General features: G+C 45.0%; 1 protein-coding gene across 3 annotated transcripts in view; it reads left to right on the top strand.

The window, feature by feature from the left end:
- Positions 1-19,177, top strand: part of GADL1 (glutamate decarboxylase like 1) — a 194,497-nt gene that overhangs the window by 40,701 nt on the left and 134,619 nt on the right. For all 3 annotated transcript variants that reach the window (XM_019984721.2, XM_019984720.2, XM_070777301.1), the window contains 6 exons: positions 3,638-3,764; positions 6,514-6,604; positions 10,313-10,419; positions 11,103-11,218; positions 16,843-16,922; positions 17,045-17,099. In XM_019984721.2, coding sequence (XP_019840280.2) covers positions 3,638-3,764; positions 6,514-6,604; positions 10,313-10,419; positions 11,103-11,218; positions 16,843-16,922; positions 17,045-17,099 — 576 coding nt within the window. The remainder of the gene's footprint in view (positions 1-3,637; positions 3,765-6,513; positions 6,605-10,312; positions 10,420-11,102; positions 11,219-16,842; positions 16,923-17,044; positions 17,100-19,177) is intronic.

Here is a 19,177-nt window from a genome sequence, read left to right as displayed (position 1 = left end):
AAATGCTGTGTGGTTTGGGCAGATTTTGGGTAGATCTCACTGAGAAGGGGACACCTTGGACTTTGATGCAGAATCTGAGGATGAAATAGGTGTTTGTTGTTGTTTTTTATTTGGCTGTGTCTGGTCTTATCTGCAGCATGAGGGATCTAGTTCCCCAACCAGGGATTGAGCCCAAGTCCCTACGTTGGGAGCATGGAGTCTTAGCCACTGGGCTGCCAGGGAAGTTCCTGGAGTAAGATTTTGATGGGTAGAGAGAAGTGGGCTCAGGTGTGTTGCTGAAAGTGGAAGGTGAATGAGGGGAAGAGAGTTATAATAGGGCAAGGTATTTATTACACCAAGGGGCCCTTCATGTGGAAAGAAGGGCTCATACAGGACAGTGATGGGAGATAGGATGAGAAGGGTGGGCTTAAAATCCTAAGTTATCAACTCAGTGGCCCCAAGCCCATTGCAATATGGTAGTCATGCAGGGTGGAGAAGGAAATGGCAACCCACTCCGTGTTCTTGCCTGGAGAATCCCAGGGACGGGGGAGCCTGGTGGGCTGCAGTCCATGGGGTCCCAAAGAGTCGGACACGACTGAAGCGACTTGGCAGCAGCAGCAGTCATGCAGGGACATGCATCCATGTGAAGCTGGATTGTTATGTTGGAGTTGGGAGAGGGAGGTGAAGTTTTTATGCTGCTGACTTAGCCTACTTGGTCAGAGATTCAACACATCCCCTTTCAAAGGTGGCCTGAGGATAGGATGGGTCCCCATACTTAATGATGGGCTTCCGTGGTGATAGTGGTAAAAAGCCTGCCTGCCAATGCAGGAGATATAAGAGACTCAAGTTCAGTTCCTGAGTCAGGAAGAGCCCCTGGAGGAGGGCATGGCTACCCTCTCCAGTATTCTTGCCTGGAGAATCCCAAAGACAGAGGAGCCTGGCGGGCTACATCCATAGGGTCGCAAAGAGTCAGACACGACTGAAGCGACTTAGCACACGCACAGCACAGCCATACTTAGTGACATGATTACCTCTGGCCCCCTCTTTTGTAGACACTTTTCCTCAGCCACTTTTTTTTCAATTGAACTGTAACTTACTTTCAGTCAAATGTACTGCCTTTGGTGTGCACTTCTATGAGTTTTGACAAATCGCGTAACCAGCAACAGAATTAAACACGAACAGTTCTGCCACCCCACATGCCCCTGTGCGCCTCCGTGTCAGCCTCTGCCGTCACCTCTGGCCCCTGGCAACCACTGATTTGTGTTTGTGGGGTGTTGCTGTCCTTGAAGTTTTTTCATCAACATTACATGAATTCATAGTCCTTCCTTTGCACGGTCACACCCCGTTTGGTTGACTTCTGCCCGCCATGGTTCATGCTTCTAAGCTCAGAGTTTAATTTCGTACCTCTCGCACGATTTGATATTTCACCCTGCTTTCCCCAGCCTCCCCGATCCTGGCCTCCACCCCTTGGAGAGTCCCCTGTCTGTCTCCTCCCCTCCACAGGGAAACTTTTTAAGGATCTTCAACACTGCCCCCTCCCTCCACGTCCTCACCTCCTACGTCCTTGCCTCATGCAATCTGGCCTCCACTCCCACCTCCCTCAGTCAGACGCTCTTGCCAAGCACACCTCCTTGTTGATCCATCCCAGGAGTGCCTCCCAGTCTCTGTCTACTTTGGCGTCTCTGCAGGACCTGATGGTGGTGACCGTCTCCTCCCCCGAGCATCCCTCTTCCTTTGTGTAGTAGCTCTGAACTCTTCCGGGTTGCTCCCTGCCTCTCTGGCGTGTCCTCACCTCACAAGTGAGCTCATTCCCTTCACCCTTATGTGCTGGCGCTGCCCAGGTGAGACCTACACCTTCTACTCTTTCTACAGGTTTCCTCTGAGCTGTGTCACTTGGGTCACATTATAACAGATGCCTGCAACTCTGTTTCTGATCTTTCACAAGAGCTTCAGACCAACTGTTACACCCGCTTTGGATGTCCTGTAGGTGCCTTGGACTAAATATGCCCCAAACTCACCATCCAACCCCAGCCACCATGAAACCACGTGCTGGCTGGAAAGCTCAAGATGGCCTTTGGCTATTCCTTGCCCTCATCCTTCCTGTGTTATTGCTTTCCAGGTTCTATTGATGGCGCGTCTTCAATATCTCCAGATATGCTTCCTTCCTGAGGCAACCAGCCTCATCCAGACCACTATCCTCTCTTGCCTGCTCTATTAGAGTAATTTCTCATTTCCAATTTTACTTGGAATCTCCATATTGCAATCAAAGCCATTGTCTAAAACTAATATTATCACATGTAATTCCCTTGTCCAAAGCATATCAGTGTTTTATAGAGCCACATTCAAACTCTGTAATATGTGACATGAAGCCCGTCACCATCTGAGCCTTGTTTTATCTCTTCATTCATTCATTCAACATGCTGTTGATAACCTTTTGTATGGCAGGCTCTGTTAGTTCCTTGGGAGTGGTTAGAAAATTGACCAACACCTCTGCTCTCATGGTGATTGTGTGTCGCAAATGAATTACATGGGGAGGTGACAGGGGCATGGAAAAAGGAAGAGAAGAAACAGCTGGGGGGGGGGTACTTCAGGAGGTAGAGTAACACACAGCTTGTGATTTTAAATGAAGAGTGGGGATTGCTGACTTGACAGAGGGACATCTGAGAAGAGTTTTGAATGAAATGAGGAAGTTCGCTATGAGGAGGTTTGGGTGGAGGTTGCATTCCAGGCCGAGGGCGAAGACCCTAACGTGGGAATGCATCTGGTATGCATACGGAGCAGAAAGGAGGCCAGGGTGTGGGGTGGGGGGCGCGTCAGTGCCACCGGGGAAACAGATGTACAGGATCAGTGCAGGTCATTGTAAGGACTTGGGCTTTTACTCTGAAGGAAATGAGGAGCCATCAGACATATTTGAGCAGAGGGCTGCCTGTGGCTAAGATGGAAGAGGAGCATTCTGGATGCTGACTGCGGGGCTGAGAGCAGATGGTGTGGGGCCGGGGGCCAGGGACAGAGACAAGTGGGGGAGCTGTTCCAAGATTCCAGCTCCACTTTTCCCTACCTCCCCCAAGCTCTGAGTTCAAGCCACACCCAGTGGACTTCTCTCTTCAGATGGGCCATGGGTGCCCTTGTATCTCAGCCCCTGCTTGTCCTGTTCTTCCTCCTAGAAGGCCCCTTGCATGACCCCCATCCCTTATACTCTTTGCTTGGTTCTTTAGTTGTTGTTCAGTCAGCAGATCACGTCTGACTCTTTGTGACTCCATGGGCTTCGGCACGCCAGGCCTCCCTGTCCCTCACTAGCTTCTGGAGTCTGCCCAAGTTCACGTCCATTCACTCAGTGATGCCATCCAACCATCTCGTCTTTGTCGCCCTCTTCTCCTTCTGCCCTCAACCTTTCACAGTCTTATTTTGTCCCACTTGGATGTCAGTGCTTTCAGGACTTCTTCCAAAACTGAAGACAGAGTCCCCTGCTTTGTTGCAACAGCATCCGCTTTACCAGATGTCAGAGCTCTGGCCCCAGGAAACGGTGCTTGCCCGCTTGCATCTCTCTCTCTTCCACTGGTCGGGAAGCTTCACGAGGGTGGGGCCCGTGTTTCCTACATCCTCTCCACACCTGGCTCCAGTGAGTGCCCCCGTAACCGTGCTGTGGCCGAATCCCCAGGTCTGTGAGTGGCGGCCCCCTGAAGAGCTGAAGCGGCTTCTCGACTTGGAGCTGAGGGACGCGGGAGAGCCGCACCACCGGCTGCTGCAGCGCTGCCAGGACGTCATACGCTACAGCGTCAAGACCAGTAAGAGCTCCCCGCTTCATCTGTGCTGCAGACAGTTCTTACGTTTTCTTTAGCATGTGCTTATCCCATAGTCGGGGCGTGACCGGTGGCTCAGCAGTAAAGAATCTACCTGCAGTGCAGAGACATGAGAGATGTGGGCTCGATCCCTCATGGGGTTGGGAAGAGGGTTGGGAAGACCCCCTGGAGGAGGGCATGGCAACCCACTCCAGTACTCTTGCCTGGAGAATCCCATGGACAGAGGAGCCTGGCGGGTTACAGTCCATGGGGCCGCAAAGAATCTGACATAGTAGAAGCGACTTAGCACACACAGACCTCATAGTAAAGCTGGCTGTCAGATTCTTTATGGGTGAGAAACCTGGATGAAAAATAGTGCTTCTGAGGTTTTGACAGTGGTTCCTCTAATCCCTAGTACAGATGTGTTGTCAGGGCCAAAGATAGGTTGATAGAAAAACTGATGGTGTTAAGCAGTCTTACATAAATACTGTCTGCTCCTCGGCAATCCCCATCCTCCATTTATAACCAAGACCAGAAATTATGACTGCTACTTATCATTTCTTATGTTGGTGCCACCTGACAAATGGTAGTTTGATTATAGAATTGGTGGGGATTTTAAATCTTGACCTCCCAGAATATCGCCCCTCAACATGTTCCAGAGACTGCCTTCCTATAAACAGGGATAGATTTATTTGAAGAGTATTCTTAGAGTTGGCAAGAACCAAGTTATTTTATCCCATCTACCAGGATCAAGAGATAAAAACCTTTCAGAAGGTACAATAATGCTTAACCACTGTGATCTTTTGTAAATGCAGCAACATGATATTTGTTTCGTGCTTAAGTCCTACTCTGACTGACTGCTAATATTCTATACACCCAGTGAATAAGTTTCAGAAGTAGGGGAAAAACTTTCCAGAATATGCATTTCTCAGTGTGATGTAAAGGTAATCTAGTACTTAAGACCATACAGGCATTATGCTTTGTGAGTTCTGACACTGAACTAAATTTAGTGGAAAGAACATAATAAAATCCTGGCTAAAAATAATTGGTTTATATTCCCTTAGGAAAGTCTGGTGAATGTATCAAAAACCCAGTTAGCATTTCAAAAGCAGAGATACATATCTCATTATTATAGTGCATGTCAGAAGCACAGAATGACATTTAGTGCAGTAGATTTTTCAGTTTACTGGATATTTTCCATAATGTTACCATGGAAATCAATCATAAATTAACACGGAACTAAAAAAAAACTTATTAAAATTACTTGTAGCAATGTCGGGTTTCCTTTGCCAGATTAGAGGAAGTTTGCCATGTTTTATACGAAAAGACATTTTCTTTTGAGCCTCTTGTTTTTCACTGAACTAGTTTAAAGAGAGAGAGAGAGAAAAAAAAACACACACACCAAATGCTTTGAGTTGCTGTGAGAGGTCACTAACATGGTTCCCAAATACCCACATTTCTAAATAGGCCCCCTGCCTCTTTATTCTTCATCATGCTGGGCTTCTTATGATTGAGAATGTCAAGCCAGCTCTTAGCCTGGAGTCTGGTGTGAATATTCACACTGTGTAAAGCCAAGAACCTTTATGAGACCTTTTATAGGAGGGAAAAAATAGAAAGTTGGAACTAAAGTTTTTCAAGTCTTAAAGGCAAGTGCCTTTGAAGCCCGTTGAATCAGAAAGTTTATGTAAGCTGCACGATGACTCACATCTACTCCATAGACAGGATGCCAGCTGCACTATAAAAAACGGTCCAATCTGAAAAATTAAAAGGCCACTCACTGCCAAGAGCCTGAAGTGAACCCTGTCAGTAAGTGAAATGTGTTCAAATTAGGGAAATTGACATGGATAATTTCAGAAGGTAAATGTAGCCACAGGCTTTTTGATATGTGGACAGATTGCTCAAATAATCCCTTTCTCAGGGTTCCGGTTTGGGTCTGGGTTGTATTTAAAAGGAAACAGGTAGGACTTCCCTGGTGATACAGCAGATAGGAATCTGCCTGCCAATGCAGGGGATACAAGTTCAATCCCTGGTTTGGGAAGATCCCACATGCTGTGAAGCAACTAAGCCCATGCGTTACAGCTGCAGAGCCTGTACACCTGAGCCTGTGTTTCACAAAGGACGCCCCTGCAGAGGGAAGCCTGTGCACCAACTAGAGAGGACCACCCCCCTGGCCACAACTAGAGAAAGCCTATGTGCAGCAACAGACCCACTGCAGCCAAAAAATAAACAAACAAATAAAAATTATTAAAAGAAAATGAAATAAGTAAACCAAAGTTCTCAAAAAAGTGCTCAAGTTTTGCTTAGAAACGTTGTTCAGTAGAAAGGCTTATGAGATGGATCTTCAACATTTGGTTCCCTTGTACATGACTAAGATTTAAATTTTTTTTTAATTGAGATATGATGTGCATTCCCTAAAGTGGACAAATCTCAGGTGCTCAACTTAGTGAATTTGTACATATCTGCATGTAAGTGACCATCACTCATATCAAGGTATAGACCATTTCTGGGACTCCAGAGGCTCCTTAAGCCTGGTGCTAATCAATGTCTCCATGCCAGAGGTACCCAGAATTCTCACCTCTGTCAGCATCAGTCAGCTTTGCCCAGATTGAGCATCATGTAACTGGAGTCGTGTACTGTACACCCTCTGTATCCAGCTGCTTTTATTGTCTGAAGGATTCACTTTTGTTACTGCTGTATCAATAGTTTTCTTGCTTTTTTATTGCTGTGTGGATTAATATTCTGCTTCAATTTACAGACCATCCAAGATTTTTCAACCAGTTATATGCTGGACTTGATTATTACTCTTTGGTGGCCAGATTTATGACAGAAGCATTAAACCCAAGTGTGTAAGTACATTTTACTGGAATTTTACACTGAATATGGATTAGAGATTTTGTTAAGTAGATGAAGTTTTATTTCATGAACTTCTTTTTAATTGTTTCATTTGTACAGTGTCATCATAAATAATGGAAGCATCTTATGACACTCAGCAGTATTTAAAGAGCAGTTTGATCTGATAGTGCTACTGTGAGATGGTTAAGGCAGGAATTCTCTCCACTTAACAGATGAGAAAATCAATTAAGCAACTTTTCATTTATTCCTGCATGAAAAGCCATATCTGGGCTAAGGTGCTGGAGAGATTCTTTGTGTAAAAGCAGATATTAGCTTTGCCTTCATGAAGCAAATAATCTAGATATAGAGATGTTGCATGCAAATTGATCCAAATGATCTGCACAGATTAATCTCATATTTTCAAATGAAGGAGAGGTACATGATACTATAAATATATATGGGACAATTTTTCCTAGTTGTGCACTCAGGGAAGTCTTCTCTAAGCAGGTGACAGCTAAGAGGTGGAGAATGAGTGGAAGTTAGCTGGGTGAAAAGAGGAGGAAACAGCACATACAAAAGCCTTGTGGCAGGAGACAGCCTGACACACGCTACAAACTGACAGGCGGGGTGGGGAAGCTGAGAAAACTGTGTGGGGTGTCGGGATGAGATTGGAGCCAGACATGGGGACCCAGTGGGCCAGGTTCATGAGTCATTCTAAGTGCAATGAAAAGCCCGTGAAGATTTCCAAATCACTAAGTGACATTTGCTTATTGAGAAGATCACTGGAAATATAGAAAGTGGATTGGAAAGGACCCATTAGGATGGCATTGCCTTAGTCAGGTGAGAGATGATAGTTGCTTGGATTTAGAGAGACGTGGTAGGAATAGAAAAAAAATGTGTTTGGAAGATAAAACAGAAAAGCCTGGATAATATACTGGATCTTGGAAATGGGAACAGGAGGGAAGTTTATAAGCTGATGCCTAAGTTTCTGGCTTTAATAGTTGGGCTGATGGTCGTGTCAGTCATTGAGATGACAATTTTCAAGTATACAGTGGAAAAAGCAAGAGCAGTAATTCAGTTTTCTTTCTTTCTTTCTAGTAATTCAGTTTTCAGTTGTGAGCATTTGTGTTTGCAGTAATTTCAAAATATCTAAGGCTATGCTCTTGAAGAGTTGAGATATACATGGGCCTGGAATCCTGGTATTTTTATGAAATTATAAATTTAGGTGTTATTGGTCATGGATGAGATTCCTTAAGTCAGGCTTCCCAACTCCTTCTGCTCTTTGACTCAACCTGGGAGCTTTAAAAAAATATTAAAGGAAAATACCACCCCCCCACCCAACCAAGAAAAATCCCAACAGAGACCAAGTAAATCTGAATTTCTCTCAGTGTGTCCCAGGCACTGATACATAGTCCAATAAGTGATTTTAATGAGCAGGATGGAGACACGTTCAATAATATTAAACCAGGAGTGGGAGAAGCACCGCCTGCAGGACAGAACATGGAGGGAGGCGAGCAGAGGGCTCAGCCTGGCCTTGAGGGCATCTGACATTCCCTGGTCGGGAGGCGCAGGCCCACCTGCAATGGAGGGAGAAGGAGGAGAAAGTCCAGGGAAGTCTGGGGGCCATGGAGGAGAGTGTGTCCAGAGTCCCGTGTTGTTGAGTGTTTAAGACAAAGACTGACAAATATCCCCTGGATTAACAACATGGGTGTCATGGGTGACTTCCGTCAGATGATTTTTTGTAGAATATTCAAGACAATCCCAGATACCAGGTTACAATGGGTAGAAGAGATAAGTGGTAGGAAAGATAGTAAAATTACACAATTCCGTGACCCTTTCCTTGTAAGTCCTGGGATTTTTTCTAACTCCTCATCGGGGTTCTTTTACTGAAATATTTAGAGGCTTTTGAAGTATTAAATTGCTGAACAGGCCCCTCAAAATCTCACTAAGCCATGAGCACATTCTGTATCACCCCCTCCTCCACCTCCAGGTTTATAGTTGAGCTAGTTTCCAAAGCAGAGAAGGCAATGGCACCCCACTCCAGTACTCTTGCCTGGAAAATCCCGTGGACGGAGGAGCCTGGTAGGCTGCAGTCCATGGGGTTGCTCAGAGTCGGACATGACTGAGCGATTTCATTTTCACTTTTCACTTTCATGCATTGGAGAAGGAAGTGGCAACCCACTCCAGTGTTCTTGCCTGGAGAATCCCAGGGACGGGGGAGCCTGGTGGGCTGCCATCTATGGGGTCGCACAGAGTCGGACACGACTGAAGTGACTTAGCAGTAGCAGCAGCAGTAGTTTCCAAAGACAAATTTAATAGTAATTTTTTCATACTATAAAGGAAATAATTATTTCCCTTTTATGTGTAATATGTTTTTTTTTACATATGTCCCCATTTTTCACACTTTTAGTATGTGTTAGTTTCCTAAACATGGTTGAAAATAGAACCTAAATTGTTGAAAAATGATGTAATGTCTGTAGAGTGCTTGGCACGTAGGGAGGTGATACACAGTAGGTGTTCTTTTTCCCTTCTTTACCAAAGTTTTTTTTTTTTCTTCTAGATGTTAGCATAATTGCATTAAATTCCGTGACTATAAATTTAAATGTGTCTGTTTAGCTTACTTTAGCTTACTTATTTAGAGTACACATTTACTCAGATTCAATTTAGTGTAATCACAGAATTGTTGGAGAAGGAGATGATACACAGTAGTCATCCTCCAGCTTTCTGGAGAAAGAAAGAAGTGTTACAAAATGACCTGGTAACTGTCTCAGGCTGGACTTCCTGGGCAGCTGCTCTAGATGGAGCTTAGTGGGCAGGGTGTTTATTAAGGGAAACCCTTAGGATCTCTGTGGGTGCTGGAGGGGAAGGAAACAGCTGGGCAGAGTTAGGAGTCAAGCCACGGTGCAGGCTCTGAGACCCCACCAGCTGACTCCATGGATCTCTGGAGCTACCCTGGCCCTGCAGGGTGTTCTGGAGCCGGGACCACGTGGCCAGGCCTAGTTGGTCCTCCAGATGGACCAGTCATCAGGTGTGGATGACCACAGGACGTGCCTAAAGGGGTTAACTTAGCAATGCTCCCTGCTGACAGCATTCCAACCCTCAGCCACAAACCTTCACAGCAGGGATCCAGGTAGCACTTTACAGTCAAATTGCCACATTGTAAGAGATGTCCATAGTGCTGTTGCCGTTTGTACCAACACCGGAGTGTGGTGGAGGAAACCCAGGCTCTACAGCTGGCTGCTAGGGTAGCTCATGGTAGTAGCCTAATAAACCTGGTTGCCACGACAATGGTTTTTCTTTAACCAACCTCCAAAACAGCATCCAAAGAGCAAAATGGCCACTACTCATGGCTAATACAAAGACTACAGATGCACTGCTTTGATCTCTCCCAATGGAAGCAAAAGTTTTCTGTAAATTAAGACTTCGAAGTAGCTAATGTCCCTAGCGCACCAGCTCCCGGCATTTGTCCAGCCATGACCAGCACTGTCACGGTCTCTGGGTATTTCTTCATTTCTGAAGGATTCATTTCCAAAGGCTCTACCCACACTTGAGCAGCCACTTGGTTTAATAAAACTATGTGCATTTCTTGGGACTCCATAGGGATGGTTTGACTCTAGCCATACAAGTGGAGTGTTTTTATATCTGTCTAGTTATACGTATGAGGTGTCACAGGGATGGTTTGACTCTAGCCGTACAAGTGGAGTGTTTTTATCTCTGTCTAGTTATACGTATGAGGTGTCCCCAGTGTTTCTGTTGGTAGAAGAAGCGGTTCTGAAGAAAATGATTGAATTTATTGGCTGGAAAGAAGGGGATGGAATATTTAACCCAGGTAAGTACAATCAGTTATTGCCTCCATTAAAGCATCTGCAATTTTATTCCTGCCTTAATATGAGGAACAACTCCCTGCAGATTTCCACATGACATGAAGTTAGGTATGAATCATGCTACTTGGGGAGGATCAAGTTTGTGCCTTTCTCCAGAGTATGATATTTTGTATAAACTACAGAAATGACATACACGCCAACAAGAGAGATGTCTACAATTTTGGATTTATATCCAACACAAATGAATTGATCTACTGGTGGGAATTTGAAGGGCTATGACATGTTTATCAAGCTTATCAATTCATTTTACTTGAGAAGTTTCCTGAACTGTATTTTGTTTCCCCTACAGTCTTTCTTGGGGACCAGGGAGGAGCACATGCTGTCATTTTATTGATTAAAGACAGAAAGAATATTATTACTATTAACTGTGGAGACATGGATACCAGCCCTACATCCATAGATGGAAGCTTTGAGTTTAGAAAAATTCCAGAATGAGAGACTAGACCAAAACTTCTGGAGCTAGAGATGAGGACGTGTGTAAAAGGAATGGGAGGGGAGTGCTCCCTTGACTTTGACAGCCATTTGTCATTAGACAGGCGTGCCCACAGCCATCCGTGCCCCCCACTGTGGCTGGCGCTCTGGGGACAATGACATCATGCTATCCATGTTTCCATTTTTGTTTTCACAGGTGGTTCAGTGTCCAATATGTATGCCATGAATTTAGCCAGATACAAGTACTGTCCTGATATTAAGGAAAAGGGGCTGTCTGGCTTGCCAAGATTAATCCTTTTCACATCTGCAGAGGTAAAAAAAAAAATTATTTTTGATATGAGATACAGATTTTCTGAAAATGAACATGTCATGGAAGAGGGCTTGTTGGTTTGAGGGCTCCCAAGGGTGCTTTTTGTCAGTGTGTAAGTCATGCACCTATGTACAGCATCGTATTTAATTCCAAAAGAAATTCTGATGCATTTGATATTGTAAGTCCTGGCCACCCTCTTTTGTATATCACCTTTTATTCAAGATTTATAGTCTGGAACGTTATTGGAGAAAAGAGAAGACTTAATTTCAAAGTGCCACCTCTTTCTGTGAATCTCTGCTTTGAGTGTCTTATTTATTAGAATTTAGGTGATTGCTGCTGATCTCAGCTGTGTCTTCTGCTCCCATTTCCTTGTGAAACTGAGTTGGGCGGCCTACACGAGGGCCCTTCTAGGAAAGGGAGCTATTCAGTAACAGTGATGTCACAGAGACACACAAGGGGATGTCACCACAACCCCCCTGAAGTGAGAGGTCAGCCTGTGGGTGGGGGTGCAGGCCTGGGGCTAGGCTGCCTGGGGCCAGTTCCTGTCTCCACTGCCTACTCTCTGAGTGACCTGGGTAAGTTGATGAATCCTGCTGTAACTCAGTTTCCTAATTTATAAAGATGAGTGTATCAGTCAGCTCTAATGTAACAAATTGCTCCTCAACCCAGAAGCATGCAGCTCTAGCCAGACATGCCCCTCCGGTCTGGGGACAGCTGAGCAGTGCTGGGCTTGCCTGGCCCATGGCTGCTCGGGGCGTGGGTGGGCTGGGCTGACAACAGGGATGCTCCCGCAGGCTGGCCCAGCATTGTCATGGCAGCGGTGCAGGTGAAAAACAGCAGAGACACACTGGGCCTCTTGAGTTCTGGGCTCAGAACTGGCACGTTGTCGTTTCCCCCTCACTTTCTTGGTAAAGTGAGTTGCATATAGGAACCCAGATCCAAGAAGTAGGGAAATAGGCTTCACCTCTTAAGGGGACTCTCTGCACAGCTGCCGGGAGAAGGGACTGGGTGCAGGGGGCGGTGAACAGTCTGGAGCCATAAAAACGACCCAGCATCCACGTGAGCTTAGTTATCACCAGAGATCGAATGAGTTAGAGCATATAGAGTAGTGCCTGGCACATACTAGACAGAAATGGTATATCTTAATAGGAGGAAGAGAGGGCTTTCCAGGTGGCGCTGGTGGTAAAGAACCCACCTGCCAGTGTAGGAGACATAGGAGACACAGGTTCAATCCCTGGGTCAGGAAGATCCCCTGGAGGAGGAAACAGCAGCCCACTCCAGTATTCTTGCCTGGAGAATCCCTTGGGCAGAGGAGCCTGGCGGGTACAGTCGGTGGGGTCGCAGAGTCGGACACGACTGAGCACCTTAGCACACATGCGCTCAGAAGGAGAGAACGACCCAGCTACACCAACATGGGGTGCAGCTCAAATGCTGTCTTACTTGGAAAGGATGCTTTTTATTTTTCCTGTTTGTGGTTCCAGTGGGGGCCTCTGTCCATCCCACCACTGCTTTTTCCCCACGTCCCCTCCTGTAGCTCCTGCAGTACTCCTAGGGCTCCTGTCAAACACATGAGATGGGCAAAATCTGACAGTTCTCTGCTAAGTCCAACTGAACTTTCCTGTATCTGTTACTCTCTTCCAAGAGCAGAAGTTATCTTATTATCACAAAAGTATAATCTGTGCAGGAACCTGACCACCCCCATGTGTTTCCCCTGTCCTGCCTGACTATTGGTCAGCTCAGCACTAAATGCAGAGTGGACATTGAGTTGGGGGCAGCTAGGAGGAGTCATCTCCTCTGAGATTCTGAACTTACCTCCCCAGGCCCTTCCTCACAAGATGTTCTTTCTGTAGCAAAAGAAGAATATTTAGGAATGTGGACTTCTAGGGGAAATGCTTGGTTTCTTGAGATGATGATGTAGTAGAATTTCCTGCCTGGATTCCAACCCTTGATATTTCAGGTGGAGGAACCCTAGCATATCAGAAATGCAGAGTCCCTTCTGCATTTGAATTGCTATGTCCCCGCCTAGAAAGGCTGATTAAATAAGGGCCCTGCTATCAGCACAGTGATACTTTTGCCTTTTTTCATTCTTCATTTGGTTTAAAAGATACCAGAGGAACATCCCTGGCTGTCTGGTGGTTAAGACTCTGTGCTTCCACTGCAGGGGGAGTGGATTCAGACCCTGGTCAGGGAACTAAGATCCTGCATGTCATGTGGCATGGCCAAAAATAAATAAATTAGTTAAGAATAAATAAATAAAATGTACTAGAGTTCTTTTATGGAATAATTGCCCTGGAAGTGGGGAAGAAATTCTGTGGAAGACTAGAATGAAGATGATGCCTGGGGAAGACCAGTAACACAGGTGTAGCTGGCAAATTGGGCATGAAAAGAAATGGAAACTTTGTGGAGTTGTGAAACCAAGAGCTGAGTATTTTTTAAAATCTCTGTTGGAGATGTGTGTGCGAAAAGAGGCAAAATATATGCTTTGGCTAACATGCCAGCAGAAGATGAAGCCAGAAAACCAAACTCGACCTGTGTCTTGGTTTGCTCAGGCTGCTCTAGCAAAATATAGAACCTGTGGCCCAAACAACAGACATGTATTTCTCAACAAATCTGGAGGCTGGGACCTCCAAGACCAAGGTGCTGGTAGATTAGCGTCTGAGCCTTGCCAGAGGGGAGCCAAAGAAAAGGGAACTTTTGGAGAAAAATAATTAAAGTAAAAAACATTTGTAGCTTGATTAGCAGTTAGATATGAACGCTAGTGTTAAAGTTCCCACCTGCCAATGCAGGAGACGTAAGAGATTTGGTTTCAATCCTTGGAGAAGGGCATGGCAGCCCACTCCAGTATTCTTGCCTGGAGAATCCCATGGACAGAGGAGCCTGGCGGGCTGCAGTCCATGGGGTCACAAAGAGTTGGACACGACTGAAGCGACTTAGCACATGGGAATTCCTTAAATTTAGAGAAATCTTAGTTTTGTCATTCAAATCATTTTGGAAATCAGCATGAAGTAGTGAATATTGTCTGCCACTCAAAAGCGAGGAGGAAGGAAGCTCTTTTCACTCCCAGGCCAGCAACCAGCTGTCCTGGTTCCTCTCCAGCAGGGTCCAGGCTGGGGTGAGGCAGTGAGGGGACTAGAGTACACGTCTCAAGGTCACATCTTCTTAAATTTTGCACTGGAGGTGCCTCACCCACTCCACCCGCTTTGTGGCCCTGCTCTCTCGTGAGGCTGCCCCAGGCTCAGGACCATCGCAGGCACTGACGGGGTGAGCAGGTGCTTTCCAGGGTGTCTCCAGGATCCCGGCTCTGCCTCTTTAGGAATCAAGCCAGCTGTATGCTCTTGGAGAAGTCCCTATACTTCCTTTTCTTCATTTCCTAAGGCATGACATTCACGACCCTGCTCTCCCCACCACCTGAAGCTAATCCGAGCACTGCAGTAGTCAGCATGTTAGGACAGGACTCCGAGTGTCCACAACACAGCCCATGAGCACAGAAAACTGCAGTGCTCTGAGAAAATCAAGGTCACAGAGGAAAGCTTTTCTGGAACCAGGAGTGAAAATTTCCATGCAGTTCTGTCTATCATGTGGGCACTGGCTGTCTTGTCTTTATAGAAATAAATGCCTGCTGAGAATCGTGCACCTTCTGTGGGACAGTGAAACCCAGGGGGAGACTGGATCTTAGAAGGACTGACTACTCTTCGAAGGGAGCAGGCATTCTTGTGTCTAAATGCAGCTGTTACTTCTGAACTCCGGCTTCTAGGTTTTTCCTTCCCTTGAAACTATTCGGTATATCTGAAGCATCACCCTTTCCTTTCTTTTCTTTTTTTCCCCCTTCCAAGGTTCTTTTCCTCCTCTGATGTTTTCAGATGTTTAGACTTCAGTTTTTCAGGCTTTGAAAAAAAAATCTGTCCTTATGCATTTGAGGTTGCCATTGGACTCCCAGTTTGCCCAGAGATTCCCAAAAATAGCTCCAGAAGCTGTTCTTATTCTGAGGACAGGTTTTTTATTCAGCAGATCCATTGATTGGGGATATGTTGCTATTTTTCGGGGCAAAGCAGTGTGATTTTCCTTACTGGCAGATGTCAGTGGGGGTAGGCTGCTATTTATCATTATGAAATCAATAGCTGTTTGGTGCCAGAGGCCCCCAGGCTCTGGTGAGAAATAATTCACCTTAGCTGTCACCTAAGCTATGGTGGACTGATGTAGCAAGTAGAGAATTAACTATGTTTTCATGTACATTATTACTCTTCACTATGCATGTGTTTTTGTAGCAACCTGAAATGAATGCATCCTACAGGCATTTCGAATGTGTCCTATTCGATATTTGGAAATTAATTTTTTTAGGATGATGTCATTTCTCCTGATGGTGTTACTTCGGCATGTATTTTTATAGAGTTAAAAAAAGAGCTCTCCATAAAACTCTCTTGACAAAAGAGGGAAAAAATTACCACATTTGAGGGAATACATCAAGTTAAGTGTGAAGGCATGACTACTCCTTTAATGTATTCATACCTACAAATTAAATTACTAAGGTTTTTTTGGTACAATAATGTCCTTTAGCCCCTTCAGTTTTTCTGGCGTGAAAAAGAATTAACTGACCGCCTGTCCACATTGATGTATAAAGAGAAACATCTCCAGTGTTTGAGTGCTAATTATTTTATTGGATTTATGTAGGAAAAAAGGCCCAACAGCCCAGAGTATATACTGCTATTTGCCAATAAGAAATAGACAAGACCTAATTCCAAAGCCAGCTCTTAGCCTCATTCCTGCCAGGGCTACATCGCATAGGATTTCTGTAAGTGAGTGTTACTTCTTAAGATTTTATTTTGCTTATTTACTTTTTGGCTGCACCATGCGGCATTTGGGATCTTAGTTCTCCAGCCAGAAATTGAACCTGTGCCCCCTGCACAGAGTCTTAACCACCGGACCACCAGGAAAATCCCAAACTTATTACTTTCGTTATTATGATTTTAGCCACATTCCCTTGTGTCTAATTTCTGTCTTATAGTCCGTATTAAACGAGGCTAGTCAAGTATCTGATCAGCATGTATAACTCATTGTTCACTCTTGAAAACGGCTTCTTCTGTGGTCTGTGATTACAGTTTTTGAGACAGAGTCTTGATCGCCCCTTAGAGGGTTTTTGAGTCAGCAGTGGATTAGATTCTGTTTCCATTAATACTGAGTTTTATTAGAAGCATCAAGAGAAACTTTTCCTCAGTGTTACGGAAAACAACAACCTTCAGTGGCCAAGTTTGTTCATGCACCAGACTCTGTGCCAACTGTTTACACGTATTAACCATTTTAACTCCATGACAAGCAGATGGAGGAGGACCCATATAGCCACTTTATAGATTAGCAAATTGAGGCTCAGAGAGCATGCATTCTTTGCTCAAGGGCCCATATCTGTAGGGGAAAACCTGGAATTAAATCTTGGTTTCTCGGATCCCAGGGGAAGTCAGTGTTTTTAACCACCATACTGCAGAGCTCAGTTGAATGCTTTTTATGTTTTAAGGCAGTACGATTCCAGAGATTGGGCTCAGCCGTGTGACGCACACCCATGTAGCTAATAAGCAGTACCTTTTTCATGCCATGTATCCGTGTCTCTCTCTCCCCCTCGCCTCTTTGAATGTAGTGTCATTACTCCATGAAGAAGTCTGCTTCCTTTCTTGGGATTGGTACTGAGAATGTGTGCTTTGTGGAGACAGATGGAAGGTAACGGGGACAGGATCCAGAAGCCTGGCCGGGGCGGTGGCGGGGGGATTGATACCATTTACAAAGCTGTCCCACGTCTGTTCACTGCTGAGTGTGACTGTGTCACAAATCTGTTCTCTCAGAGGTAAGATGAAACCTGAGGAGCTGGAGAAGCGCGTGCAGGAGGCCAAGAAAGAGGTGCGTGGGCAAGAAGAGGGAGGGAGGGGAAACGTGCACGTGTCTGGGCATGAAGGAGAGGATGCGGGGCAGCGGCCAGACGCCTGTCTGTGTGTCGGGGAGAGAAGAGGTCCTCTTAGGGTGGACGGAGGTAGCTCATCTACAGAGGTGCTGTGTCTGGTGCTTGCTCTGCGTGTTCTGTGGAGCTTCTCGAATGTGCTCATTCCCAGGGGGCTGGAGCCTATTGAAACACTGATGTCACTCTGTACCAGGTCCTTGCCTAGAATAAGCTTCACAACCTTGTTCTGGCCTCTCTTACTGCTGTATAACTCCTGACGCTGAGGATGCTTCAGGCCAAACCAGTTACCTCCAGGCTGCATTCAGGGTAGTTTCTGACTTCTTGAACAAACGATCCTCCTGAATTTTTTCCATGTGAAGCCCATCCGTAACCATCACCCCCGTTGGGTCTGAGCCTAGTATTTTTGCTCTGGCAGACTGTCCTCTCTTCCTTGGCTTCCTAGAATGTTTGAAAGCTGGCCTGCCCATTGCTGGAGGAGGCAAGGCATGGCCCTGGTGACCTGCTGTACTGCAGCAAAGCCTGGCCCCGATATCTGCTTTATTTTTAAGCCTGACATCAACCATCTTTCTTCTTGGGCCAAATGACTGATGGATTACGTACAGCCATTTCCATGCATCCTTCCCATCCCCTGGAAGCCCCACAGCCAGCGAAGCTTCAGACCCTTCTCCCATCTCTTTCCAATAGGCAGCCACTGCGTCAGGTGTGTTCGGATTTTGAGTTTTGATAGAAGTTTCTCTGTCCTCAGAGGGCTTCATACTGAGGGATGGGTTCTTTTATTTTTATTTTTTAAATTTTAACATTATATTTCTGTTTTTCTGTTCTTGTACTCTTTATAATTTTTTAACTTCTCCAGAATTCACCTTATCTGGAGCATGCTCGATCACTGTATTTGGTTTGAAATTCTCTATGTAAACGTTCTGCTTTTATTGCAGATATACTGGCTTCTGGTGTGTGTCCTTAGATTTATATTTTTAAAACATTCCATTGACAAATGGATTTGATAGTTGTCTTGTGGTAGAGGTTATCCGATTTCTTTATCCTCTTGAGTAAAATTCTACATTGAAACCTGTTCTTTCTGCTGTGGACTACAGATGTCACCTTTAGTTTTATCTATTTTTAAAAAATCTAATTGTATCTTTTTCTACGGAAGCTCCTATCAAAAGGAACTTATGTTGTTAATGCTTGTTGGCAGGTAATATTGACTCCGCTCTTTGTATGGTTCATATGATTCCTTCCTTCCATCCTTCCTTCACCCTTCCCTTTCTTTCTTTCTTTCTCTTTTTTTCTTTCTTGAATTTTCAAACTTTTCATTATGGAAAATTTTAAATATATATAAACCTAATATAATGAGATTACACATACAGGTCATGCAAATTTCACCATCATTAACTTCTGCTCCCATTCCCTCCCACTGGATCATTCTGAAGCATATCCTATACATTATGATATCTACAAATAATTCAGTATATCTGTAAAAGATACTTTCTCTTAAAAAAAAAAAAACCCACAACACACTTATAAGAAAGAATAAGCTCTTAACATTATCCAGTATTCACTCATTAGATTTTCTCCCATTGTCCTTTATAAAAACTAGCTGGTGGTCTGAATAAGGATTCCTATAAAGTCCACGTGTTGCATTTGGTTGATTTATCACATAAATGCTTTCCCACCCACAGCCTTCTTTTCCTTTATCTCCCCTGCAAGTGATCCACTGGAGAAACCAAGTCCTTTCTCCTGTAGAGTTTTCCAGATGGTAGATTTTGTCGATTCCATTGATAATTTGACTTTAAGTGCTCCTATACCTCCCCATCTGTTTTCTATATTTTCTGTTTGGCTGTTAGATATTGAGACTTGGGGAGATTCAGGTTGGAATTTTTACCAAGAAGCCTTCATGGGTGGCATTTTGCCCTTTAGTCAGCAAACGTCTTGGGCCCCTTTGGGATAACATTATTAGTCCATCTATCACAGAACTGCATCAGCCTCTCACCTCGTGGACCTCGCTGCCATTTGTCCTCATTGT

The sequence above is a fragment of the Bos indicus genome, chromosome 22 (assembly GCF_029378745.1).
Source record: "Bos indicus isolate NIAB-ARS_2022 breed Sahiwal x Tharparkar chromosome 22, NIAB-ARS_B.indTharparkar_mat_pri_1.0, whole genome shotgun sequence".
NCBI classification, from domain to species: domain Eukaryota; kingdom Metazoa; phylum Chordata; class Mammalia; order Artiodactyla; family Bovidae; genus Bos; species Bos indicus.
This window is presented reverse-complemented; position numbering and strand designations above follow the sequence as displayed.